This window comes from Phyllopteryx taeniolatus, chromosome 17, assembly GCF_024500385.1.
Source record: "Phyllopteryx taeniolatus isolate TA_2022b chromosome 17, UOR_Ptae_1.2, whole genome shotgun sequence".
Lineage (NCBI taxonomy): Eukaryota > Metazoa > Chordata > Actinopteri > Syngnathiformes > Syngnathidae > Phyllopteryx > Phyllopteryx taeniolatus.
The window spans coordinates 1,711,111-1,736,876 of NC_084518.1; the positions used below are offsets into that span (position 1 = coordinate 1,711,111).

At 44.1% G+C, this 25,766-nt stretch overlaps 3 protein-coding genes across 5 annotated transcripts; 2 read left to right on the forward strand and 1 right to left on the reverse strand.

Annotated features, from left to right (window-relative positions):
- The first annotated feature begins 454 nt into the window (after window positions 1-454).
- rb1 (retinoblastoma 1) lies at window positions 455-18,974 on the forward strand. 3 transcript variants are annotated; one of them, XR_009785060.1, is made up of 28 exons: window positions 455-940; window positions 1,294-1,414; window positions 1,743-1,846; window positions 2,304-2,438; window positions 2,531-2,569; window positions 2,642-2,691; window positions 2,903-3,013; window positions 3,340-3,485; window positions 3,566-3,643; window positions 4,254-4,363; window positions 4,446-4,520; window positions 4,954-5,041; window positions 5,122-5,238; window positions 5,325-5,381; window positions 5,888-5,919; window positions 6,058-6,134; window positions 6,256-6,482; window positions 13,714-13,829; window positions 14,224-14,390; window positions 14,497-14,642; window positions 14,727-14,831; window positions 14,914-15,027; window positions 15,707-15,852; window positions 15,924-15,954; window positions 16,042-16,184; window positions 16,268-16,314; window positions 16,421-16,570; window positions 18,835-18,974. XR_009785060.1 is itself a non-coding variant. In XM_061751002.1 (27 exons), exons 1-27 carry the CDS (start codon window positions 840-842, stop codon window positions 16,489-16,491), a joined length of 2,754 nt encoding a protein of 917 aa, XP_061606986.1. In that variant the 5' UTR covers window positions 455-839; the 3' UTR covers window positions 16,492-18,199. The 3 variants fall into 3 exon arrangements, 2 of the variants coding, with proteins under 2 accessions (XP_061606986.1, XP_061606987.1); XM_061751002.1 differs by lacking the exon at window positions 18,835-18,974 and having other exon boundaries at window positions 16,421-18,199; XM_061751003.1 differs by lacking the exons at window positions 455-940; window positions 18,835-18,974 and adding an exon at window positions 1,083-1,222 and having other exon boundaries at window positions 16,421-18,199.
- On the reverse strand, window positions 10,421-12,451 carry LOC133466871 (lysophosphatidic acid receptor 6-like). Its single transcript, XM_061751005.1, has one exon. The coding sequence runs from the start codon at window positions 11,988-11,990 to the stop codon at window positions 10,893-10,895; it is 1,098 nt and encodes a 365-aa protein (XP_061606989.1). The 5' UTR covers window positions 11,991-12,451; the 3' UTR covers window positions 10,421-10,892.
- On the forward strand, window positions 18,968-25,588 carry LOC133466869 (short transient receptor potential channel 2-like). The gene is made up of 13 exons (XM_061751001.1): window positions 18,968-19,104; window positions 19,541-20,233; window positions 20,519-20,719; window positions 20,817-20,981; window positions 21,236-21,410; window positions 21,485-21,685; window positions 21,770-21,932; window positions 22,016-22,108; window positions 22,282-22,474; window positions 22,593-22,720; window positions 22,816-22,885; window positions 22,968-23,085; window positions 23,714-25,588. Exons 1-13 carry the CDS (start codon window positions 19,090-19,092, stop codon window positions 24,442-24,444), a joined length of 2,946 nt encoding a protein of 981 aa, XP_061606985.1. The 5' UTR covers window positions 18,968-19,089; the 3' UTR covers window positions 24,445-25,588.
- The last annotated feature ends 178 nt before the right edge of the window (window positions 25,589-25,766 follow it).

A 25,766-nucleotide genomic window follows, 5' to 3' on the forward strand; every position in this document is an offset into this window, starting at 1 on the left:
TAATTTTATTTTATTTTTTAAATGTACATGTATCACTGTCGTTTGGCATGACTTAAACCCATGGGGAGGAAAAAAAAAAAATATATATATATCTAATATATTGAGTGTAACGCATTGCTGAACAAAATCGAAGTTGTTCAATCAGTTGACAAATGGCCACACTGCACGACAAAAGATTTGGAGTTCCTACACAAAATCACAAGTGTTGTACGCGATTTCCATGAGTTGAGTGGACGATTTTGTGTCAAAACACAATTATTATTAAAAGTTACATATAAACATATACATATGTAGGCAATTGGTAAATAATAAAATGTATAGACATCAGAATGAGACAAGATACATCGTAAAATTGTGTGAAAACAACAGCTAGCCTTCATGACGTTCGATAAATGCAAATTAGCGGATGTTACGTACGCACTTTCCCGCGATTTTGTCTCGTGTGTTCGCTCGTTTCAGAAGTCTTGATGGTATTGTGGGCGCGTCATGATGCGGTGCCCTCCGGGAAAAATATTGCCCCTTACATACAGTACTGCTACCTAATATCGGTAACAGTGGCACAGTGGTTACGGGGAATGTAAAAATGACAATGGTCATATCAAGAGATGAAGTTGGTTTTCATACAACCAGCCGTCGGGTGTCTCCAATCCAGCGTGGAGCAAATCGAACGCTCACGGAAGTGTAGCCCACCATTTCAGGAAGACCGAGTCAGCCAAGTTTTGTGTTCCCCGAACACACTCGCCGCATTGGGATTTAAATTATTTCCACGCAAATCTGTTTCTTCCATTTGACATACTTAAACTTTTTTTTTTTTTTTTTTTTTTTTGTGGGATACAAGGATGCCACCTAAGAGGCGGAGTGCCGGGACGACCCATAACAAAGAGGCGAAAACCAGCTCGTCTCCGGACCTTAAAACGAGTCCCGAGTTGTCGCTTAAAAAGTAAGCCGCCTAAATGTCATTCAAGTTCCCATTTAGCAAACTCGCAGTCAACGAAAACGCTTGTTTCAAGTCCTGCTGATATTGACGCGGACGTTAGCTTTGCAGAAGCAACTGAGCACTTTAGCTGCTAGCTACGTCCTCCTTCTGTCGAAGTCTACGCCCACAGTAAACATTCACTCACAGCCCATAACATTAAGACACACTCAAGCTCAGGGGGAAACAACATAAAAAGTAGCTGTAATGAAAGTTCCGCCCTTCACGATGTTTGACACTATTCGAGAGGTACTAATTCAAATGTTTAGTTTTTTCAATATCTAATTTATAATGTGTGTTCTGTCTGTTCTTCTCTGTAGGCACAGGGACAAGGATGCCGACTTTGTTGCTCTGTGCAAGAGCCTTCATGTGTCTGATCTGGTTTGTGAGCGGACCTGGAAGATGTACAAAAGTCTTCAAGAGTCCCTTAATGAATTTGCTGTGCGTACTGTATTCATACTCTTCTCGTTTATACTGCTCCCATCTTGCCAAATAGCGGTTAGTTTCGTGTTTGTCGGTTTAAAACCGTTTAGTGGTTTGAAGCTGTAAAAAAAAAAAAACAAAAAAAAAAAACATGTAGGCCTATTTTAAATAGAAAAAGAAAAAAAGTGGAAATAAATTACATCATTCGGCAATGTTCAAGCGTCTAGACTTGAACGGCTTCGTTTTACCAGCTCATTTTCATTGCAGACGGATTCTGGCAATTTAATTTATTGTTCAGTGATTCCAAAAGTTTTGACGTGTGCACTTTTCTTCCATCTGACTTTAGGAAGATGAAAAAAGGTTGTGGGGTGCGTCTCTGTTCGCGGTTGTGACCGACATGGACGCCGTCTCCTTCACCGTAACTCGGGTCCTGAAAGCAATCTCAATGAAGTAAGTACTCCCGATAATGTCTCACAATGTTACTGCATTGCCTGCAAATCCATTCTGCCGAGGAACATTTTGCTCAACGTCAGTTTGCTGGAAGTTCTCAGCGACGTATTTGCCAAGATTGATCAATGGATCGATTCCAAACAAGATCAACTCACTGGTACAACATTAGATGTAGTCTAATAACACCCCACGCAATACATTTTTCATAATGCTGTAATGCGTTTAGGAAGGTATGTTTTTTTTATTAATATTGCACTGCAGTATACTGAGATGTGCTTCTATTATTTCACCCCTCCTCACTACCCTAGCAGAATGTTTTGTATATATTGATAAGATGAGTCAATGAAATTGGCAAAATCATTTGGGTTTCTGCTGATCTATTTTTTTGTTAGCATTTCTTGTTTCTGTATCTTTTAAATGTATTTGTATTTTTTTTACCTTAAACAAATCTTTTTAGTGTGAAGCAGTTTGTGGCTTTGGTTCGCAAATTGGACATCAACTTGGACACAATAAGCGTGAAGGTGAATTCAGCATTGACACGCTTGGAGAACAAATACGACGTGACTCTGGCTCTTTACCAGAGGTTTGAGAAGTGAGTAAACACACCTACCGGCGTGGTTAAAGATGGCTTCATTTGAAGGATGAATATTTTTCCCGAAGTAATACTTGTTGTTGTTGTTTCAGGACGTGCAAAAGAATCTTTGCCGTGTTCCCGGAGCCAAAGTAAGTTGAACACTTTCCTGCGTGTTTTGAACCTTTCCTGATTTCCAGTGATTCACTTTCTGGTTTTCCAAGGGAGAGCGAGATCTTACGGACCTGTTGGACGATGTTTCTTTTGGCCAAAGGTCAGTTAAGTGTTTAAAAACACTAATCGCGATCAGGACGAGCTGTTAACACTCTTGTTGGAATGATCTCCGTGTTGCTCAGTGCTTTTCCCCCCCCACTCTTGCTTCCTTTTTTGGTTCCGGTGTCTGGTTTGGAATGATTTGGTCCTGATACGTCTGTTCGTGTTGCCTAACAGTGGGCCTCAATACTGCAATGATGTTTCTCACGCAGGACGGACCTTGCAGATGGAAGATGACCTGGTCATATCGTTTCAGTTGCTGCTGTGCACGCTCGAGTTATTCATCAAGCGATGCCCTCCCGACCTACTGCAGCCTCTTTACCGTAAGACGTCACCTCATTGGTTGCAGATGGAAAATTCACATAAAATGGCAAAATGGGACATTTACAACATTGTTGTCAGGTTGGAAATTGTTGCACATTTTCTATCTTATCACATTTTGTGCCTTTGGACCCCGAAGAAATTCTGCCTTTGGAGGAAATTTTACTTCCTTCATAGCTTTTAAAACCTTAGATTAAAAACAACAACAACAACAGTGTTAAACTTTGGCAGAGTTGCAGGCTGCAGTGGTGTTGAGTTAGTAATAATCCCATTTTAATGTGTCCAGTTCAACCAGTGGACAAAATCAAGTCTTTATTGTTCTTTTTAGAATCAGCCATCAGCAAAGTTCAGAGCCCCGTGACACGAACGTCTCGGCGCAACCAGAAAAACGCCAAAGCGAGACTTGTGGAGCCAGAGGTGGACGTGCTGCTTCTGGAAACCTTGTGCAAGGAGAATAATTGCAATATAGATGAGGTCCGTGTTGTGCTGTACATTCGATAAACTTCATCATGAATGTTTGTTCATGTGGTTCTTGGTGCTAATTGTATTTGTAGGTCAAGAATGTGTATCAGACTAGTTTCTCCGCCTTCCTGGTGTCTCTGGATCTTCCCAAATCTCCTGGTCTTCCTCAGGTACGTCTCGCGAGCGTTGTCCCAATGACGACCGTTTAGCCTCAGTGTGTTCTCACTGTTTACGTTAGTTCTCACTTCCCGCAGTTGTCGGACATGTGAGTGCCCGACAGCTGTTTGTTATGGTCTCTACTCCTTATCTGTGTCGCTTTCCACATCCTGCCAGTAACATTTTCACTCTGGATTTTATGCAAGATGGCGTGCCACTGTTTGCTAACTTTTCCATACCAACACCTTTGGAGGACACCAAACAATTTGATCTTACTACGACCCCCACAAACATAATCTCTGTGAAATCTGTAGAAGTGATTTATATATCCCGCTTTACCTTGTTGTGGAGGACCTTTTCTGGTTAAATGAAAGTAATTATTTTCCAGAGAAAACATAATAATATCAATCATATTGATTTAATCTGCATTTTTGTCGTGTTTATTGTACTCTTCAGGTTATATCCCTTGAGTGGTACCGGGAATTAAAATGAACAAGAAATTGACGAAACAAGTGTTTTTTTGTTTTGTTTTTGTAACTGTGATCATATTCTGTACATGTATGATTTTCTCCTCTGCCAATATATTTGCGTATTTGTTCCGATAAGCTTAAATTGTCACCACAGGCCGCTAGCGTCAACCAGCAGTACGAAGAGCACTACCTCAAGAGTAGAGACATTGATGCACGGCTGTTTTTGGACAGTGATGAGACGCTTCTGGTGCCTAAAGTGGAAGTGTAAGGATTTTAAAGTTCAAACTATCTTCTAGTAAAAAAAAAAAAAAACAAGCAAACATTCATTTGCACATCCTCCTTCCAGGGTACAAGTGGAGAGAACACCAAAGAAGAACATGCTGGAAGAAGATTCCATGCCCATCCCTCAGACTCCGATTAGGTGAGCATCACGTAAAGTAGGTGTTGAAGTCATGTTGTTAAAAACAAACTAATGGGATGTTATGTCGCATAAGATAAGCCTTGAGCTTTGGTTTTTGGGGTTAGAATGTCTGAAAGTTGACTATTGCCTGAAGTAATAGCTTCTGGTCAAATAGACACCGCGCCCCAATTAGTCAGCGGGTGCGTCAGCCACTTCAATAATCGCTGCAGCTCAAATATTATTTGAACTATTGGTTTTTGTGTGGGGAAAAAAAATACAAATAAAGCGTCTCTGCTGCTGGTAAACGTCCGGCAACCTGCAATTGATTAAACAAACACCAACAGCCTACACGTGAGGGAAAGATGAGTCGTGAAAATTCTTTACAACATCCTAGATGATTGCTGCCTGTTGTTAAAAATATGTTTTATATCTGCTGTTTGTTTTGTGTCATCAGAGCTGCGATGACCTCCATTCAGCAGTTGAGGGGAGACCTCACCTCTCGTGGCGACCGGCCGTCTACCAACTTAGCGACCTATTTCAAGGTGCGCCTCCACAGTTATGAGCAATAATTAAAATGTCAGCTGATGTCCATGTGTGACTTTCCCCTTTTTAATGTTACCAGAACTGCACCGTGGACCCCACTCAGAACGTGCTGAAGCGCTTGGAGACAATGGGACCAAAATTCAGCCAGCGGTTTGCTGAGGCCGTTGGACCGCGCTGCATCACTCTTGGAAAGCAGGTACACATTAACGCTAATAGACGCTCAGCAACATTTGTGCTATGTATTGTGTTTAATGTTTTTGTCTGTTTGTTTTTGTTTATCAGAGGTTTACCCTTGGTGTCAAACTCTACTACAAAGTCATGGAGGCAATGCTAAAATCGGTACTGTAATTGATTCACATTTGTTTTGTATTTTTTCATGAAAACTGTCAGGTTGTATTCCAGAAAATCTAGTTTTGTCAATTAAAAAAAAAGTTTGGATTCAACATCGAAATATGATTATGAGACAAGAAGTCAAAATTTCAGTTTTATTTCTAGGTATTTAAAATTTCATCTGATACACAACTTCGATGATAGTGGCTATTTGTATTTTTTTTTTTATAACCAAACTTTTTTTTTTAGGAAAGCAAAAGTTGTTGGCTATGGCTAAAGTTTGTGCAAAGTCTGACTGAATTTCCGTGTTCTGTCAGCGTGTCTGCTTTGATTTTGTACCCAAATTGACCTCATTTTTGGAATATTTTTTTAGAAGGGAGTAATGCACAGTATCTGTAAGGAAACAAAACTGTTATTTCAAAATATTAGGTGTTGAAACCTACTTTAACTTTATCATCTATCACCTGCCTCATATACTAAAATACTTTCCAAGATGCTACTTTTTCTTTCCGTAGGAAGAGAAACGACTGTCTGTGCAAAATTTCAGGTAGTAATGATTTAAAACTTTTATATTTGTGTATTGATTTCCACTTCACTTGACTGTTGAAAGTCCTCTTCATGCCTTTTCTTGTTCTAATATTTGATGAAGCGTGATCGGCCTTCATTCTTTTATCGTCCATTCCAGTAAACTCCTCAACGACTCCACATTCCACACATCGCTCTTGGCCTGTGCTCTGGAGGTTGTCATGGCAACATACGGAGGTGTGTTTTTAGTGTTGTTAAAAGTACCCCCCCAAAAAAAAAAAAAAAATGGACTCATCATGTTAGTCTGGAGCCTTGGACATTTTGCTTCACTAACATTGTTTCACTTGTAAACGATTAGAGAGCAGTTTTAAGACTGGGGGATACAATCACGGACGTAGTGGTGGCGACCCAGGCGAAGCGGACCTGTGCTTTCCGTGGATACTGGACGTGTTGAACCTCAGCGCCTTCGACTTCTACAAAGTCATCGAGAGTTTTATCAAAGCAGACGCAACTCTTAGCAAAGACATCGTCAAACATCTGGAGACCTGCGAGAACCTCATCATGGAACGAATTGCATGGAAGACGGTCAGTGAGGTTTAGCAACTTACATGCACACAGGTGAAATCCATTCAATTTCGGTGCCAGTCCAGGATTTATCATATCATAATTCTCTAGACCTGCCACAATGTGAGGGTAAGGGATGGCGCTGCGCTGGCATCGCGTGAACAAACTATTGAAGTAGTAAAAGCCAAGCGGGCTGAACTTGGTTACGTCTCGTGTACTTTTATGTTGTTGAAACGGTGTCGGAAATAGGATTCATTCTACGTTGAAGGCAGTACAGGGTGAGTACAGTACATGACCTGTTGCTTGCTGTGGAAAATTTGGAGTCTTCACTAAACCTAACATGTTTTTGGAATATGAGACAAATCCCGCGCAAACACGGGGAGGACATGCAAACTCCACGCAGGAAGGCCGGCGCCGAAATTCAAACCCAGATCCTCAGACCTGTGAGGCGGACGCGCTGACTATTAGGGCAAAGTGCTTCCCCAGTGGTGCCAAATATAGAAAATAAGAGGTTTATGTATTTTGCGTTATTGGCTATCCTAACCTTTCTGATGTGACTCGTGCACATGCTATATTTCCTCATTTCCCGCATGAACATTAATGCAAGTGCAGTGGACGACTACGAAGTTGCCAATTTGTTGTCAGCGCCCGGCAATAGCTGTCGAGGAGGATGACTGCGGATAGCAGGAACGAGGCCATCACCACACCCAGGGCGATTAGTATGAATGTGCGGTGGCGATGTGAGGTCGGGTCTGGCAAGCAGCGACGGTCCTGCCACCACACACCGGATCGCCCGCTCGGTAGCCGAGCAATGCGTACCCTGCGTTGCGCTGATGCGAACGGACGCACTACAGCTAAGTAGCGGTCCACAGAGATAACACACCAGGAAGAAGATGCCCCCACGTGAACGTGAGCTGGCAGTACGCCCAGCCAGGACTCCAACCATCTTCCATTTTGGAGGACGTCGCCCGCGCCTTTTGATGGTAGTAGTCGATTCTGAGTGGCAGAGACGAAGAACGAGTCAGCTGTCGAGAGGCTGACCAGGTAGATGGTGCGGTGCTGTTCGTGACTCAAAAGATGCTGTAAACCCCGGCGTCTCTCCCTGTAGGAAATTAGGTTGTTTTACGACAACATAAAATGTCAGATGGAACACGTTCGTGAGCTTCTGTTGGAGCAATTCAATCGCTGGCAGGTAAATGAAGCCACGTTGTCCACCACTTTATGGCGTGTACATTTCCAAAGGTGAAATCAACACACAGCTGCAACAGACACTGTTGGCTTAATCTTTGATGGTGGTCAACAGTACTTTTTGTCAATTAACTTTTACCTTCCTTTTCCATGAAAGATGCAAACACTGGTGTTTGAAAAGAGTGAGGTCAATTTGTGGCAGATACTTAAGTGATGTGTAAAACGACACATTTATTACATATTTATGATTTTGTTTGGCGCGTGGCTAAAACAGTGCCCAGCGACGCACTTGGGCATCCTGCATGAGTTGCCCAGCCCTGCGACTGCGACGCACAGCTAGCTAGCTATGCCTACGCAGCGAAAATACATCTTCCCTTTGGATAGCAGGCTGGCGTGGGCGCTTTAGAGCGCCTTGTTGTCGGCCGTGAGCGTTCGCACGTCACGCAGCGGGGGAGAGAGAGAAGGGGGAGTGTGTCACATTGTTTGAGGTTGGCCTTCTATCGACCTCTTACCGTTTCCAACCGAACTGTGACCAACATTCACGATTCAATGTGAATTGAGAAGACGTGTTGATGACTGCTTGTTAACAACGTACAAGGATTAGTGCAGCTCATCATTAACTGTATTTGTCAACCAACTGAGTCGCTCTCAAAGACGAGTGTCACTTTGAATCAAAATAGGTCATTATGGTTAGTAAGAAATTGTGTATATAATTGACGTCTTTACTCTTAATATCTGACCAGATTAAATGCCTCACATTCTTCAACAAAAGTAGAGTTGAGTCGTTACGATTTAGGGTAATATTTCTTTCTCCTAACTGCATTTTTAATGTCATTGTACTTTTTACGTTTTACTTTGAATAGAAATTTGTTTTTATAATAAAATCAGCAATACTATATTTGTATTATATTTGCATATTACGCATTTTCAACAGCAAGCCAAAAGTAATTGCCGTGCATTACAAACATACTTCAAAAGACACAGTAGGAGGTCTACTTTGACTTAAGAGTGAGCCAATCTAACGAGTTTTTCGAGATACGAGCCGTGTTTTTGCTTTGAATTCAGCAAAATTTTGAGGTACCGGGTACAAGCGCAAAATGGCGGGAGCTAGCGCAACTCGCTTCTAGCAACCACTAGCAGCAGTTTGGCAGACAGTTGTCAATTCTTCCAAAAAGAAGCCCCCAGCTGTTTATTGCCACTCCCTGTTCAAACTTGCTATCAAATGAAACGCAAAACAAAGCAAACGTAAAAACAAATATTACTGCATCATACTGAGCAGTTGTGACCGTCTCTTCCACAATCCCTGTGTGTTTTATACCAAAGCGCACACCAGAAGGATGTAATCATGATGATTACTGTATGTTTAAGTACATGACTAGAGTGGTGTTTTTCCTATAGAAACGTTCTTTTTTTAAATATAAATCTAGTAGCAGGGGGTTTACAAAGTGTATATATATCTTTATATTTCACAATTATTATTTATATTGTCGTTTTCAGCCCTTTTAGTGCTTGTTTTGTTTAATTAACTCTGAATGGGTTCAAAAGGAACAATGCCATATTTATCATCGTCCGTGGTTTGCAATCGCGTCCGCTTGGGTCAGGAATCCGGCACATTTCTGGAGGCGTGTTGTTGCTCGCACGCTGACGTTTTACAGGCAGTGAGGCATTTCCCCGTGTCAGAGCAGACCCTCGGGCAAAGCCTCCTGAGAGGAATGTTACAGCGCTCGGTCTTGCGGCACGCTTGTCACAGCTTTTGCAAGTATGGACAACGATTTCGTGCACCACGTCCAATTTGTGCTGTTGTCAGTTTACAGTCTGAACCATTTGTCATGCATAAATAAACTGGAGCTATATATAATATATACATATATTTTCAGGTATTCAAAATAGGATTCCCTCTATTTAATTTGACCTGGACATTTACGTGGCACTTGTTCCAATTTTCAGACAGATACAAGCAATGCACAGGATGTTTGTTTCACTTGAGTTTTTCAGTTATGACCATTGGTAATGTTTTTAAACTGTTGCCTAGTACGGGAAGTCCTCGATTTACAAACGAGTCCCGTTCCTACGCTGGCGACGCAACCCGAATTTCCACGTAAAGTCTGAATGTCCGTCGAAATACTGTAATAATGTGCGTCGACGGGACTGTGAAGTGGCAAGTGTAGTGACGCCGACCGGGGGAGAGTAGCGATTAGCGCCGGACCCGTTGACGTCGAATGTGCAGAGGAGCTAATAAAGCCGTTAAAGCAGCAAATCGGCGCGGCGTGCCGTTATTGTTGCCGCCACCCAGCTCAGCTGTGCCACGAGACGAGGGAGTTAACCCCGACAACCTGCGTCGCTCGACCACGGTCAGGTGACTGTAGCAGCAAAGGTTAACACTTCGTATAAAGAAACTGAAATGCATTCAAATAAAAATAAAAAAAAATAAGATGCTGTACTTACCATTACTGGTGAGAGTGTGAAAAAAGGAGGGCGAAAAAGGCAAAGATACTCCCGACGCACTATGCTCTCGCTAAGCAGAAACACTATGGTGCTGGGGACAAAATGGCGTCGTAAAGCCCAAACGTCGTAGGTCGAGTACGTCGTAACTCGAGGACTTCCTGCACTCGGGTTTTGTGAATCATTGACCGCACCTGAAAGCTATTGAGTCTTTGAGGCTTGTCACAATACTTACGGTTGTGACGTAGGCATGCATGACTCAGACCTACAGTTTGGTTACACAGAAATGCGTGACACACACAAAAAAAAATACAACATTTGCGACAGCGCAAAGTTCACTTCTGAACTGATTTATTTACTCTCAGAATGAAGCCTGTCCGAGGGCGGTGTACCACTCAATAAAGTTCCCGAAAGCCTTCAGAGAGGCCACAAGTACATTGAAACTACTTGGTACATCAAAGCAGCTGTAATACTGGTTTCAGCACAGAAGGACAAGACAACTACATTTCATGTGCAAAACAAAGAAACATTCAGAAGCGTACACATTCATTGGTTCAGTCGCAGTCACTCATACAAATGGTCGCAGGTCAGTGCAAGTATTGTATAGAATTGTTTGTTTTGTCACCTTGACATGAGTTTTAATCCTGACAAATGTCGTCATTTGTATTGGTTGAATACGGGTCAATGTCTTAAATCCCACAAATGAGTGTCCATTCAAACGATGTCTTCTGTTCTTGCTCACTGTTTCAGTGTGAGTCCTTGAATTTTTCACCAACAGTCCGTGCTGGATTTCTTATGGTGTCACACGGTGGAGTTGTCTTGCGACTGTAAACTCTTTGCGTCTGTGCACTTGTTTCTCAGAGACCTCAAGGCCAGACTTTTGGGCGTAGAATTCGGGGTGCTTTGTGCGCTGTCCCCATGTAATCTGTCGAGGAGCTTGACGCCGTTGTGCCACACGGTAGACTTGCGCTTGATGGAGCTCTGAATGGTCTCCGAAGTGAAGTAATAAACAACGGGATCGAAGCAGCAGTTGGTCACGGCTATGCACAGTGAAATGGGGTAGATGGTTCTGACCACATGTTCCGCGTAACATCCTTTGAGAACTTTGGTCCGGACCAGAGAGTAGAACATGAGATTGACATTGTAGGGAATGAAGCAGAAGCAGAAGATGAGCAGATGCACAATGATCATCCTCAGGATTTTTGTCTTGTTGATGCTGCCGCCGCGGCTGATGGTCTGGGGTTTCTTCAAAGTCCGAAGAACCATCACGGAGCAGAAAACATTGACCATCAGCGGGATCACGAAGCCCACCGTCTCGATGAACATCACCACCTTGGACAACTCTGACTTCCACTGGTTACTGGAGTAGTTTTCAAAGCAGTAGTTGGAAGAGGCGTTAACGTTTTTGGGTGATGTGGTGTCCAGAAGGAACCCAGTGGGGATGCTTCCGGAAAGAACCAACACCCACACTGTAACACAGGCTAGTTTGGCGTTCCGCTTAGTCCGAAGTTTTTGGGATCGAAACGGGTGCACGATGGCCAGGAAGCGGTCGACGCTGATGCAGGTGAGGAAGAGGATGCTGCCGTACATGTTGGTGTAGAAAAGTGCCACGGAAATCTTGCACAGCTCGCTTCCAAACATCCATTCCCGTTTAATGAAGTAGACGATCCGAAAAGGCAGGCTCAGGACGAAGAGAGAGTCCGAAACGACCAGGTTCACCATGTACGTCGTGGTCTCGTTCCTCAGCTTCAGCGTGCACCCGAAAATGTAGACGGCCACAAGGTTGAAGAGGAATCCAAAGACGAACACCAGGCTGAAAACTGTGCTGTACAGAGGGTACTTGAAGTCGTCGCTCTTGTTGCATTTCATCAACGTGTGAGTAGCGCTGATGTTGGACATTTTGAAATCAAGCTGGTGAGTCTGTAACGTTCACAGAGTGGAGTCGTCGTCCTCCGTCATCGCCAGTCAACAAACCTGTTTATCCGCCGGTCTGTAACAGTCCCTCTGTTTGCATTTCAACCGGGACCGAAAAATGGCCCCAAAATGCCGAAGAAGCTTCCGCCGCGTAACAAAATGGCTCTTGTGGTATGCAAACGTATGAGTCCGTTTCCTCGCGTGAGCCTGCTGGGTCTGAAGGTCTTTTGCAAGCTGCTGGCGTGTCAGCTGAGCCAAGACATAAGAAAAGGGTGGAGCGTTCACTTGGGCCACATCCTCCCACTTCTGCTGTTTTTGCAGTCACCTCAAATTTCAATATTAATGTAGGGACTTGTTAGTCCACCCTATTTGAATTTCTTTGTTATTGGCTGCTGTGTGTGTGTGTGTGTGTGTGTGTGTTGTATTTTTTTTGAAGCTGATTAAACTTGCTGCCGACGTGTGTTTATGGTCTGTGGTTTCTTTTTAAGCAGTGAGTGTTTCACTCTGGTCTAATAAAAGTCAACACTGGACTTTGCTACCAACCATGCGTCACTGAAGAGTGTCGTCGAATCTGTCAGCTGGCGTGCACATTTACGGGTTCGGCAGGATGTGATCAGACTGCAAAAGAAGAGCACACTAGTTTCAGGTCTGTGCCTGTACCTGCAGCTGTTGTGTGAAGCGCTGAGCGGAGGCCACACCCTCGTACCGACATGAGCTCATCTGGCGTCTGTGTACATGTGGGTAGTCACGTGCACAGAAACGTTAAGTACCATGTTGATTATCATTTTTTTCTGCACATAAAAAAAAAAAAAAAAAGACTGGCAGGAAGACCTCTTCCCCCCCCCCACACCCCCGCCCTCTGATGAGATTCAAACTTTTTGTGCTATAATCTTTCTGCAATGGCTGCAGGGAATTTCAGATGGCCCGCCCAGGTTTTATCTACTGTATTGAAATATCAACCAGAGCAGCAAAATTTACATGGTGCTTTTACCAGCGTGACCTCTTTACACGTTGTATGCTATTCTCCAAATGGAGCACGTTCAGCTACAAGAGCAGACTGGGCTTTATTCTTATTCTTTTTTTTTTTTTTTTTTTTTATTGACTTTTTTCATTTTGCAAAGATAATTTGTAATGCTAGGACAACAAAGTGCCACAGCAAATCAAATCACTCAGATCTATTCAAATCGTTTATACTGTACAAAGAAATACAAGAAGTACAACTACTTATATCAATGATGTGGTTAAAAAGTTAAAAAAATGTTTAAAAACAAATAAATGGAATAATTATGTCTTTAACTGTAGTGCAAATTTAGTCAAATAAACTACTTCAATCCAAACATCTAACTTTTGCAGGCGGCATGGTGGGTGAGGGGTTAGCACAGCCGCCTCCCAATTGGAGGTTGGGGGTTCGAATCCAGGCCGCGACCTTCCTGTTTGCATGTTCTCCCTGTGCTCGTGGGGGTTTTCTCCGGTTCCTCTCACATTCCAGAAACATGCTTCTTGGGTTAACTCTAAATTGTCCAAAGGTGTTATCCTCTAGTGAGGAGAAATGGTTGTCCTTCCTCACGAGTCCAGACACTGTTGACTGTTAGTTGCCCAAGTGATTTTGATTTTTTATTATTATTATTATTATTATTATTATTTATTTAGTTTTTGAATAAAGGCTGTGATATCGCTTTCAAAAGCGCCTTTCTCTTGCATCTCGCAGGATTCACCTCTTTTCGAGCTCTTGAAGCAGGAGCAAGAGGGTGGCTCGGTGGAACAAGCGGAGACGCCCGTGAGTTTCGGCCAACCGTTAAAGCACGAGCACACCGCCGCCGACTTGTGAGTCCGCCAGCCCGCTGTGTGCCAATAGTTACATGTTGCAAAGCCACCACGAATCACAATCTTGAATTTCATGAGCTTGACACTTTGATTGCACTCTTGTCAGTGAAAGGGGAATTCACGTAAGCTATATATAACAATTTGGATTGTTTTCCCCTCCCCAGTAATCTGTTGCGCCCGCCAAAACATAGACCACAGTTTTTGGAACATTTTGTATGTTTAAAATAATACCAATGGAAAATGTTTTGAGGGGGGGGGGGTAAATAATAAAAATGAGGTTGCCAGCTTCCCCAAAATGTAGCACAACTAACAATGGTGATTAAATGCACTTGCATATCGAAATGTACTGCGTAAGAAAAGAATGTTTTTGTTCCCTCGCCCTTCTCTCTGTCAGGTATCTGTCCCCTGTCCGCCCGTGCCTTCGCATCCTGCCGCCAGACTCCCCCGCCACGCCCGGCTCCCAGGCTGCCCCTCCCCCGCCGAGCCAGCCCGCCCCCCAGGCAGTGGGCCAGAACCCTCGGCACCCCAAGTCCAACTCACTTAGCCTCTTCTATAAGAAATGTACGATTGTTTTCAAATGTATTAATGACTTTATTTTTTTGTGGTGAGTTGGTAGGCGAATGTAATTTGTTCGCGTTTGTGCTCACCTTTGGTCCCCTCCGTGTAGTGTACCGCCTGGCCTACACCAGACTGAAGATGCTCTGCTCGTATCTCCTGTCCTCCCATCCGGAGCTGGAGCCCATCATCTGGACGCTCTTCCAGCACACTCTGCAGCACAAGTACGAGCTGATGAGAGATCGTCACCTCGACCAGGTAGCCCGACAATTTGGAGTCAAATGTCTTCATATCTTCTTCACTCAGCAGCTCTCTCACGTTCTCCCGGTGTTTCTCTCCTAGCTGATGATGTCGGCCATGTACGCCATATACAAAGTGAAGAGTGTTGATCTGCGCTTCAAGACCATTGTGTCGTCGTACAAGGACATGCCCAACACCAGCCAGGAGGTGACGCCGTCTTTCGAGCCTCATCTTTTAATGCCCCCCCCCCCCCTTCTTAATGTAACCTGACGTGTATGTTCACGGGCAGACTTTCAAGCATGTGTTGATCACGGAGGGCAACTACGACTCCATCATCATCTTCTACAACGAGGTTTTCATGCAGAGGCTGAAAACCAACATCCTGCAGTATGCGTCAACAAGAGTGAGACACCTTCTGATGTACAAATGATGCCCCAATTGTAAAAAGAGAAACATTTCCGGTGGAGAGTTGTTTTTCCCTTTACTTATTTCAAGTCAAAATGAGCTTGAAACCAGTAAAAATGTTCTAAGAATAAATGACTTTTTAGGCGGTGAGTCTTATTTTAAGTATAATCAGATTAGTTGACTCGAAATAAGAAAAATATTCTTGGTAAGATTTTGAGGTTTTGCAGCATAGACTTCTTTTTGAAGTTAAGCCATTTAAATTTTGTAATGTGTCGCTCTTTGAACTCTTGACGATGCCGCTCCTAAAGCGGTTTGACTGCTTTGTCTGTTCCTTCCTTTGGTCTGTGTGGCTTTGCAGACTTTGTTTAGTTTGGAGTTAGTAACTTTTGGCTTGCTCTGACAGTCAGCTGTGGAAGCAAAATGTTTCCCCATCTCACTCCGTGCCTCTTTTTCCTTAACGAGCTGCGGACGAACGCAAGGGCTCGTGGCCGTTTTGACCACGAGCTTTGGGGGGCAACAATGCTGCCTGCAAAGCGGGCGCACAAACTGCTGCTTGAAGCCTATAGTGTTAAAAACAAGGCTAGTAGTAGTCGTAGTCAATCAATTAGGCTCTCCAGACTGGAAACCTTCCGACAGTCAGGTTTGTTCTACTATGTCGGTTGTTTGTTTTCTTCCAGCCTCCCACCCTCTCTCCGATCCCACAAATCCCGCGCAGCCCTTATAAATTTCCCAGTTCACCTCTGCGTGTGCCCGGAAGCAACAACGTGTACATCTCGCCTATGAAGAGCTCGCGTTCCCCCGGCATCATGACTCCTCGCAGCAGGTCAGCGCCTCACAGCACAAGCGCATCAAGTGTCAATGCCAGCCTGACTGACCTCGTTTGTCTCTCCGCAGAATGCTGGTTTCCATTGGTGAATCATTTGGGGTACATACTTCTTTGTTTTGTTTACCAGGAAAAACATATTCCGCAGTTTCGTGTTAATGAACGTTTTTTTTTTTTTTTTTTTTGTAGACGCCCAATCGCTTCCAAAAGATCAACCAGATGGTCAACAGCAGCGATCGCTCCTTGAAGAGAATTTCGGATCACGGCGCCACTCCCAAGCCTCTGAAGAGGTTACGATTTGATGTGGAAGGGCAAGATGAACCCGACGGAAGGTTGGTGAAAAAAGCCGATAAAAAAACAAAACCAAAAAAAACTTTCTTTTGATGTAATGATCTTATGTGGCCTCTTTAAACAGCAAATCTGATGGCGATTCAACACTGATCCAGAGGCTTAATGATTTGAGTGAGTAAACATTTGCTCTGTTTGCATTCGCATTCTCAAATGAGTGAAATAGTTTGCGCTCCTCAGTCGGCCGCACCTCTTAACACACGACTACTTTTCGACGCAGCGTCCGCCCGCAGCCGGATGCAGGAGCAGAAGATGAAGGAGGATGCGGAGTCCCGCAAGGAGCTGCACTAAAACCGACTGAGCTGTCCAAGCGCTGTCGAGCACCATGGAAACGCTCGTTTTATGTGAAACCAGACTTTAAGTACATTTAGTGAGTGTTTTTTAGTTTGTATTTAATGTTTCTCTAAGGAATAATATGTGCATATTATTAGGTTGGGGGGTACGGGGTTAACCAAATGGCGATGATCTTTTCTTTCGTTTGTTTTTTTGTTTTTGTTAGTTTGTTTGGTGTGAGCGTCGGTGCGTTTGCTTTTATTTGCGTTTGACTCACTGTAAGCATTAGAGAGTGACACAAAACTGACTTGTCTTTCTACCAACGTGTAATTTTCAAATGTTTCCGTCATGATGCAGCAATGGTTAAATCAGTATACAGTGGATATAAAAGAGTTTGCACACCCCTGTTAGAATGCCAGGTTTTGGAAATACAGTAAAATTACACCAAGAAAATTCATTTTTCAACTTTTTGCACAAACGTGTATAACTAAAACCTGTACAACTCAATTGATTTTTCAATCTTTTACAGAGGGGAAGTACAAAAATAAACTGAGATAATGTGATTGCACAAGTGTGCACACCTTCAGAACTGGGGATGTGGCTGTTTTGATAATTAATTGATAATCAGATTCAAACTTAAGTGAAATTGAAAGTCACTATTTACAGTATGTTTGATTAACTGAAATAAAGTTCAGATGTTTAAGTAGGCTTTTCGTGAGATTTTTGTAGCCACATCTTACAACACACAACATGATCCACAGAGAGCTTCCAGAGCATCCGATCTTTTTATTCAGGTGGACCTGGAATTATGAACAGTTCCAAATACCAGAAGGTTTTTGCTCAGAACCTTCAGGCCTCTGCCAAAAAGCAACAAAATGTCAGGAAAAAGCCTAGTGGAACAGCTGCACCTTATTTGGAGACGTCCCCAGTTATGAGTGTATGCACCCTTGTGCAACCACATTATCTCAGTTTACTTTTTACCCTTTAAAAGAGATTTTATTTATTTAAATTCTACAGGTGATGGGTCACATTGATGTAAAAAGTTTAAAAAGGATTTATCTTGGTCTATTTTATTTTTTTACATCACACAAACCTGGTATTTGAACAGGGGTGTGTAGAATTTTATTTGCACTACAGATGGGGTTTCAATTACCCTAAAAGTGTATAGAGCTTTTAAAAAAAAAAAAAAAAACATATTTTAATTGAGAATTTGCAGAGCTCAGTGATTATTATTTGGATACTCATAGAAAAACATGAGGCTTCCCAACGTCTGCATTTTAATTGTCTTTTGCATAATTTGGAAGCACCTATTGAACCTGTTGGAACTCAAAAATAGTGTTCAATGACTAAGTGTCCAAGTAGTTTTTTTTGTTTTGTTTTCCTCAAAAATCCTTCCATTGTTAAAAAAAAAAAAAAAAGTTCTCGAAATATTGTTCACCAGTTTTAAACATAAACCACATTTTTACTTTGCTTTCATGAAGCTACTTCTTGAAATTATTCTCAATATTCATTTCAAAGTGCTGACTTGTTCTGCGATTTTTGTGCCACTCCACACCGTTCGCTCCATTCGAGTTCATCTTTGCACTTGAGCCTTGTCATTAAGCACATCACAAAGTACTTAATAATTTGATTCACTGTATAACATCTGTGTTGTGCCGCCGCCACATACAAGTGCCCTTTCTATTTCATTACAAACCAATAAAACACAGCGTCTTGGTAAAGGCAACCGAAATTTGAATCTGTAAATGAAACCGATCTTTCACTTGACTCCCATGCTCGAAGCAGCAATTTATGTTGTCAGCAGTCTGTTAGCCCCCCCCCCCCCCCCCCCTTACTGTTTGAAGTCATTCAACCGAGTAGAATGAGTTTGACATTTCATCATCTTGCATTTAACTTCTCTCCATAGTGCAAAAATCTGCAAATCAGTGAGCAAATACGCTATGCTATGCTATGCTATGCTATGATTTTTTTTTTTTTTTAGCATTAAAATATTGTAGCCAGCAAAGAAGTTAACATACTGTATGTAACAATACAGCATTAGTTTCAGCGCAGGGCTGTACACCATTGGGGGGTAAAGATGCTTCACTTTGACACAGGTAGTCTATTAAAACGTTCCGAACGTTTGATCTGAAAGCGCTGCGGCTGCTAATTATGACCGCAATAGCCCACTCACTCCACGTTACCCCTGAACTTTACCATTACCTCTTAATTGGTTAGGAATTATCATATGATGATGATCTCAACATGTCACTGTTGCGGGCACCATAATGTGACAGAATGACGTTATTTGTTTTCAATTCCAAGGTTGGTAGCAATGAGTCTTCCTTGTTTTTCCCCCCCACTTCTCTCAACTCCCTCCAGGGACTGATGAGATTTGCCGGCTGTACAGTCGCAACCACTTTAATTGACACCCAGGCTGTGTTTCCAATGGAGGAGGCCACAGCTTTAACAGCAACATTTTAATTGGCTGGATCCCCATGGGGTGTTGATGTTCCTTACGGAGAGCGTCACATGATCACAGAACGCCAAAGCGCTTGCTCGGCTGATGTATCGCCACAATCTGTTTCCATTTCTTGGAACAGGATCATTTCAGATTTGTTCATTTCTCTTTGAGCGATGCAAAACCTCACGGTGAGTAGTCCTATTCATGTTCGTGTCAAAATGTTTCCATGACTCTTGTTTTCCACAATCCAGAAACATGCAGGTTAATATTTTTATGACTGAATTGTCCATAGGCACTGTATGAATATGAGTGTGAATGTTTTTTTGTCCATACCAGTGGTTCCCAACAACTGTGCCGCAGCATGAGAGAGCATCAGCTGTGTCGCGGGATACACGTAATTGTTCCGAGAATTGTGATATACTTACTACAAAGAATGTTTGTGTTCACCGATCTATGCCAGCAACATATAGGGACAGGCAGAACAAGTAAATGCTCTACTACTAGCGCGATCGAAAATGATTGGCTGGATGGAGAGTTTGGTTTATTCCATCCACCTTTCATTTGACAAAACCGCCTGCGTGAACAATTGAAAGCGGTACAAACGTGCCTGTGCTGTCTTGTCAGCCGGACCAATGGCGCGAGATCATGAACAAGAAGATGCAGTTCCCTCCGGAGCTCATCGGCGCCATCCGGGAAGGGAAAGTGGAGCTGGTGTGCGTCCTGCTCAAGACCGGCGACGGGATCGTCCGCCAGCTGGACGACTCTGAAGATCGCCTGTGGAGGGAGGCCCTCAACCTGTCCATCCGCCTGGCCAGCGAGGGCGTCATGGATGCCCTCCTCCAGGGGGTCAAATTCGACTTCCGTCAGATTCACGAGGCCCTGCTCGTTGCCGTGGACACCAACCAGCCGCGAGTGGTCAAGCTCCTGCTGGACCGCCTGGATCAGGAGAAAGGGAACAAGATGGATGTCCGCTCCTTCTCTCAAGCCATCTTTGACCACTCCATTGACAACTCGCAGTTCGCCCCTGGCGTGACCCCGCTGACCCTGGCGTGCCAGAAAGATCTTTACGACATCGTCACCGTGCTCACCCAAAAGGGTCACGTCATCCCGTGGCCGCACAAGATCTCCTGCGCCTGTCTGGAATGTCGCAACGGGCGTCAGTACGACCTGCTCAAGTTCTCCTTGTCCCGCATCAACACCTACCGCGGCATGGCCAGCCGCGCCTACCTCTCCGTCACTTCTGACGACGCCATGCTCAGCGCCTTCAGTCTCAGCAGCGAGCTCCGCAAACTCTCTCGGAAGGAGCCGGAGTTTAAGGTCAGCGCTTGCTCGCTCGCTTTTCTGTGTTGATCGATTCTCGCGTCAGTGTTTAGCACTAATCGGGTCTGCCAGCTCACTACGCATACGATCTGAGGCCTCCTTTTATAATGGGATTGGGAATTCATTCGTTCGTTCATCTTCCGTTCCGCTTATCCTCACGAGGGTCGCAGGCGTGCTGGAGCCTATCCCAGCAATCTTCGGGCGAGAACTGGTCGCCAGCCAATCGCAGGGGCACATCTAAACAAACAACCATTCTTGCCCTGTGCTCCGTTTCCCATGCAGCCTCAGTACCTGAGCTTGGAAGAGCTTTGTCAAGAGTTCGCCGTGGAGTTGCTGGGCATGTGCCGCAACCAGAGCGAGGTGAGCACCATCCTCAACAGCTGCGGAGACGAGAGCCAGGACGCCTTGGACGAGCAGGCCTTCGAGGAGGGCATCCCCGACCTGTCGAGACTGCGCCTCGCCGTCAACTACAACCAGAAGCAGGTGGCTGGAGATGCACTGATGAGACTGGCAAGACTTGATCGTGCACTCGCACACTTTCATCATCATTTGCGTGCGTGTTGTTGTTGCTATCGAGCAGTTTGTCGCCCACCCCATCTGCCAGCAAGTGCTGTCTTCAATCTGGTGCGGCAACCTGGCGGGCTGGAGAGGCAGCACGACAGCTTGGAAACTCTTTGTCTCTGTTGGGATCTTTTTCACCATGCCCCTCCTTTGCCTCGCCTACTGGATCGCACCAAAGTCAAAGGTAACAAAAAATCCGTTCTCTGCTTTTTGTTGCCGGCCGTGGTCGTTTCCATGTTAATTCTATTGAGAGGAGAACAGCAACAACTTCTATCGCCTTCTCGAGAATAAAACGGCCGCGTAGATAACATAATCGCGCCACGAGCCTGCGACATCCACGAAATGGAAAAACGGGGACAAATCACTGCCCAAAGTCTTTCCATATGCTGCAGGGTGGCTGAAACATAATCTGGTTTCATTGTTGACACTCTGTTTCAGGTGGGAAAGATCCTGAGGACCCCTGTGATCAAGTTCCTTCTTCACTCTGCCTCCTATCTATGGTTCCTCATCACATTGCTGGGCGAATCCATCACCATGGAGATATATCGGAATACGTTTGCTTCCAGGCAGCAGAACATCTTGCACAGCTCCTTCCACATGGTGTGGGTGGTCGGTGGGTGCGCACTCTCCTTCGCTGTGGCGCCCGCTCAACTTGCGCTTGAGCCGTGAGGTGCCTTGTCTCGTTAGGGTTCTTCTGGTACGAGTGCAAGGAAGTGTGGATCGAGGGCCTGAGGAGTTACTTCCTGGACTGGTGGAACTGCTTGGACATGATGGTGCTCAGCATGTACTTGGCCTCCTTCGCCTTACGCGTGCTCATCACGCTCAAGGCTCATTTCCTTTGTCTTGACACTAATGGCACGGAGGAGTGTGTCTACTTCACGCAGACCGGTAGGAAAGCAACTGGGGCATCACTTCATCTGGTGAAGCGACTCTTCTCAATAAGCGTCTTTCTTTGATTTCTCTCGCTGTCAGTACGTGACGACTGGCATCAGGAGGATCCTCAGCTGATTGCAGAGGTTCTGTTCGCAGTGACGAGCATGATGAGCTTCACAAGGCTCGCCTACATCCTCCCCGCTCACGAGTCCCTGGGAACGCTCCAGATCTCCATCGGGAAGATGATCGATGACATGATGAGGTCGTAGCAAGCGTTATTTGGCCGCCTTTCCTTCACGCAGCCTCACATTTGCATCTTGACCTTTTTCCCCGTGTCGCCTTTAGGTTCATGTTCATATTGATGATCATTGGAACGGCCTTCCTATGCGGTATCAACAACGTTTACGTCCCTTATGTCATCTCGCCACATCTTGGCAGGTGCAGTTTGCTGCACTTCACACACAAACATTCAAGCAATGCGCAATATATGAACTATGCCATCATTGCTACGTGATTGCGAGCCGCGATTAAAAAAAGAAAGAAAAAGAAATAATAATCCAATATATCAGACAGTCCGATATTTTGTTCCGAGACTTGGTTTTCATTTGCAGGTTTAATGAGACGTTCCACTTCCTGTTCTGGACCATGTTCGGCGTGGCCAACCAGGACTACGTGGACATGCCGCAGTTCGTGTTGGCCGAATTTGTCGGACGGGTTCTGTACGGCATCTTCACGCTCGTCATCGTCATTGTTTTGCTCAACATGCTTATTGCTATGATCACCAACTCCTTCCAGAAAATTGAGGTAAAGGGATACAGTCTGTTGACTGCTCTACAGTAAATGTATTTGTTTTTTTTTGTAAATTACTATTAGATTTGAATCCATGGTAGCAACTCGCTCACATGTTAGCGTGTGATTTCAGGACGATGCGGATGTGGAGTGGAAGTTTGCCAGGTCGAAGCTGTATCTCAGTTACTTCAGAGAAGGCCTGACCATGCCGGTCCCCTTCAACATCATCCCCTCCCCGAAAGCTTTCTTCTACATCTTAAGGTGAGCGTCAAAACAACGCAATCCTGCACAGCAAGATCTTTTTTTTTTCCCCCCCCCCATCTGTCTCAATAAGTCTCTTCGGAATCTTCTACCAGGGGCACCTTCAGGCGTATCTGCTGTTGCGTTAACTGTAATTCTGCGAAGTACCCGCCAATAGCTTCATTGGTAATATTTCGCGTGACAATAAAATCTACAGATTTTGCATATCCATATATTTCTAAATGTTTATTTCTTGTTATGTCTGGAGTCAAAGAAAAAGGGCTCGGAGGACAGCCGAGTACCGTACCGGCAGCAGGTGATCAGAGCTCTGGTGCAGCGATACATCGAATCGGCTCGCAGGGAGTTTGAAGAAACCAAGAGAAAAGGTAACGCGTGGATGCCATTGTCAGGCGGCTAACTGTATCTCACTGATAACATTTGTCTTTATTGGCCAAAACAAGACTTTCAGTTCAAAAGTGCTTTCTGCTTGACGGCTATATTATTGCTATTGTTGATGAGGTTTTGATCTTACGTACAGTGCCAATCATGAATAAGTACGTGTTTTTATCATTCAGTTTATGTCGTTTTATAACTTCTATATAAAACGTCTTCCCTGCCCCTGAAAAACGACCAGAATTGATTTATTTTTGTTGCTGTTGTCTTATTATTACACGTGGCAAGATCTTAACTCGTTCTGCCCTTACAAATATAATGCTCAGTTTTGATTGACACTGTCAAAGTGATATCAAATGAGCAATATGTTCACGATTGTGCTAGTACTTTAACGTACGTCACATTATTTGAACATAAATCCATTTTTATCTGGTGTTGTCAGACAAGACAGAGCATTATTTTCTTTGGAAAGTCAAACTTTGTATTTTGCCGTGTTTAGACTCTCAATCAGACAAATAAATAAAGACCCAAAACTCTGTTTGATTAAAAGCAGACACTAATAGGAAAGCCACAAAAATTCCAAACTAATCCAAATGCTTTCCCGCAATATTTTCCCATCAGATATTGGTAATCGCATCACAGAGCTGAGCAAAGCCATGGCGAGGATGCACAATGACCTGAAAGTGGTCCATCAGCGTTCGGCCGACGAGGGGCACCCTGCGGCCGCTGCGCCGTCCGAGGACGGCTCCTCTTTCCTGGGCAAATATATCTTCGGCGCCAGGAACAATTTCAGAGGCTTTAACAGCCATCCGGATGACAAATTGACGTCGCACGACGTAACGGTGCACCACCGAGGGGAAGAAGAAGATGAAGTAAAAAGCCATGTGGAAGAAAAGGAGCCGGACGTGCATCACGAGGGCGAATGTGGGGAGGCGGGGTCAAGGCTGGCGTCGCGCAGTGATGTGCTGAAGATGGAGGAGGGCAGAGTTCAGCTGGAAAAAGACTCTGACGGTCAATCCAAAGAGGAGCTCACAACGGGAACACTTTTAAATACAGAAGAAGGAGAAGAAAAGCTTGCCGATACTGCGCCTTGCAAAGGAGTTCAAACCGGAAGCAATGAGGAGGCTGACGCAGAGAATGCGTTTCAAGATATAGAGCTGCAAGAAAAAAATGTGGCGGCCCGATGGACGAAAGGGCCGCAGTTTGAGCCCAAAATCCACAAGGGATGTGATGGGGGTGAAAATCCCGTGAGCCAGACAACCATACCTTCGCCCTCCGGTAGCAGCAGCTCCAGGGACACGGGATTCGGTTCCCGAGAAGGCGAGGCCGCCGTTGATGAGACTGCAACCTGAAAGTAGCGGAGGAAGACGTCGGTCGTGTAGCGTCACAATTCATATCCATTCAGTCACATTTCTCACTGTCTCCTCGTTTCATCAACATGGGTACGGTGTCTGCCCGCAATGCCGAAGTTTACCAGCGCAGGTGTGAGCTCGCGTCACATATTGCGCTCCCGCGAGGTCGCCTTCGTTAATTCATCACCTGCAGCGTTTTCCCCCACGGGCACTTTGCATCACAAACTCCTCCACTGGAAAAACGTGCCGCTGTGGAAGCTCCTGGCGCCCGCTAACTATAGCGACCGCACGACCGCGATGGTTTTGGCGTTGTTTATTTGTAGCTGTCGTGAGACAGACTTTGAACAAACAAGCTGCTTTCAGCTTCTGCAGTTTCACATCATTAACATAACTTTTTTTTTCTCCCACCATAACACTGCGCACTATTCCTGTATGTCATTACATAAACCATCATACCTGACTGTTTGTTTACAATGCTGTGGAATACGATGTTTTCCTCCCACTGATTTGAATTTAGTATATTGAATATGTCGCAAGTTTATTTAGCTACACTCCGCAGCTCTACACCACTGCATATTACAGCACAAGTCTAATAAAAACAACAACAACAACAAATTGTAACAATCAGATCAATGTTTTCTGTAAATGATATTTTAATGGTCCTGCATTGGATATCATTAGATTGTGCAGATGCATCTAATAAAGTGTCCATTCATGTTTGTTGATAATATCACCAAATGCAAATGACCCAGACTTTGATTGGATTTAGTACCACTTTAAGAAGCCTCCTCACCTTTGCCGTTTATTTTCAGCAATGATGATCGTTCAAGAGTCTACAGACAAGTGGGGGGAATGAGATACGGGCTCCAAAGGTTGCTTGGAGATCATTCTTGGAATTAACCAGTCAGATCACCTTCAAAACAAAAAAGTTGGACGAAAAGTCTCTGTCGTAAATGATGGCGGAGTCGAGACGCTGCCAAAAAGAAGAAGAAGAAGAAGAAAAAAACCATTCATGCCTTCATCACAAATACAGTATTGAGTTCACACACATTGAGTACAATAAAGTACGGTAATAGAATTACGAGAATAAAGTCATAAGAATGATCATAACATTTGAATATTGTAATTTACCAGGAATAACACCAGTTTTATTGCAATAAAGTCATAATATTATAAGAATAAAGAGGGAACAACTTTTGCATGTAAAAATTCTGAATTTATTCTTCTATTTAAAAACAAAATCTCATAAAAGTCTTCATTCTGAAAATAGTCGATGTTCTTACAGCGACTTTATTCAAGTAACGTTCATATATATTTTTTTG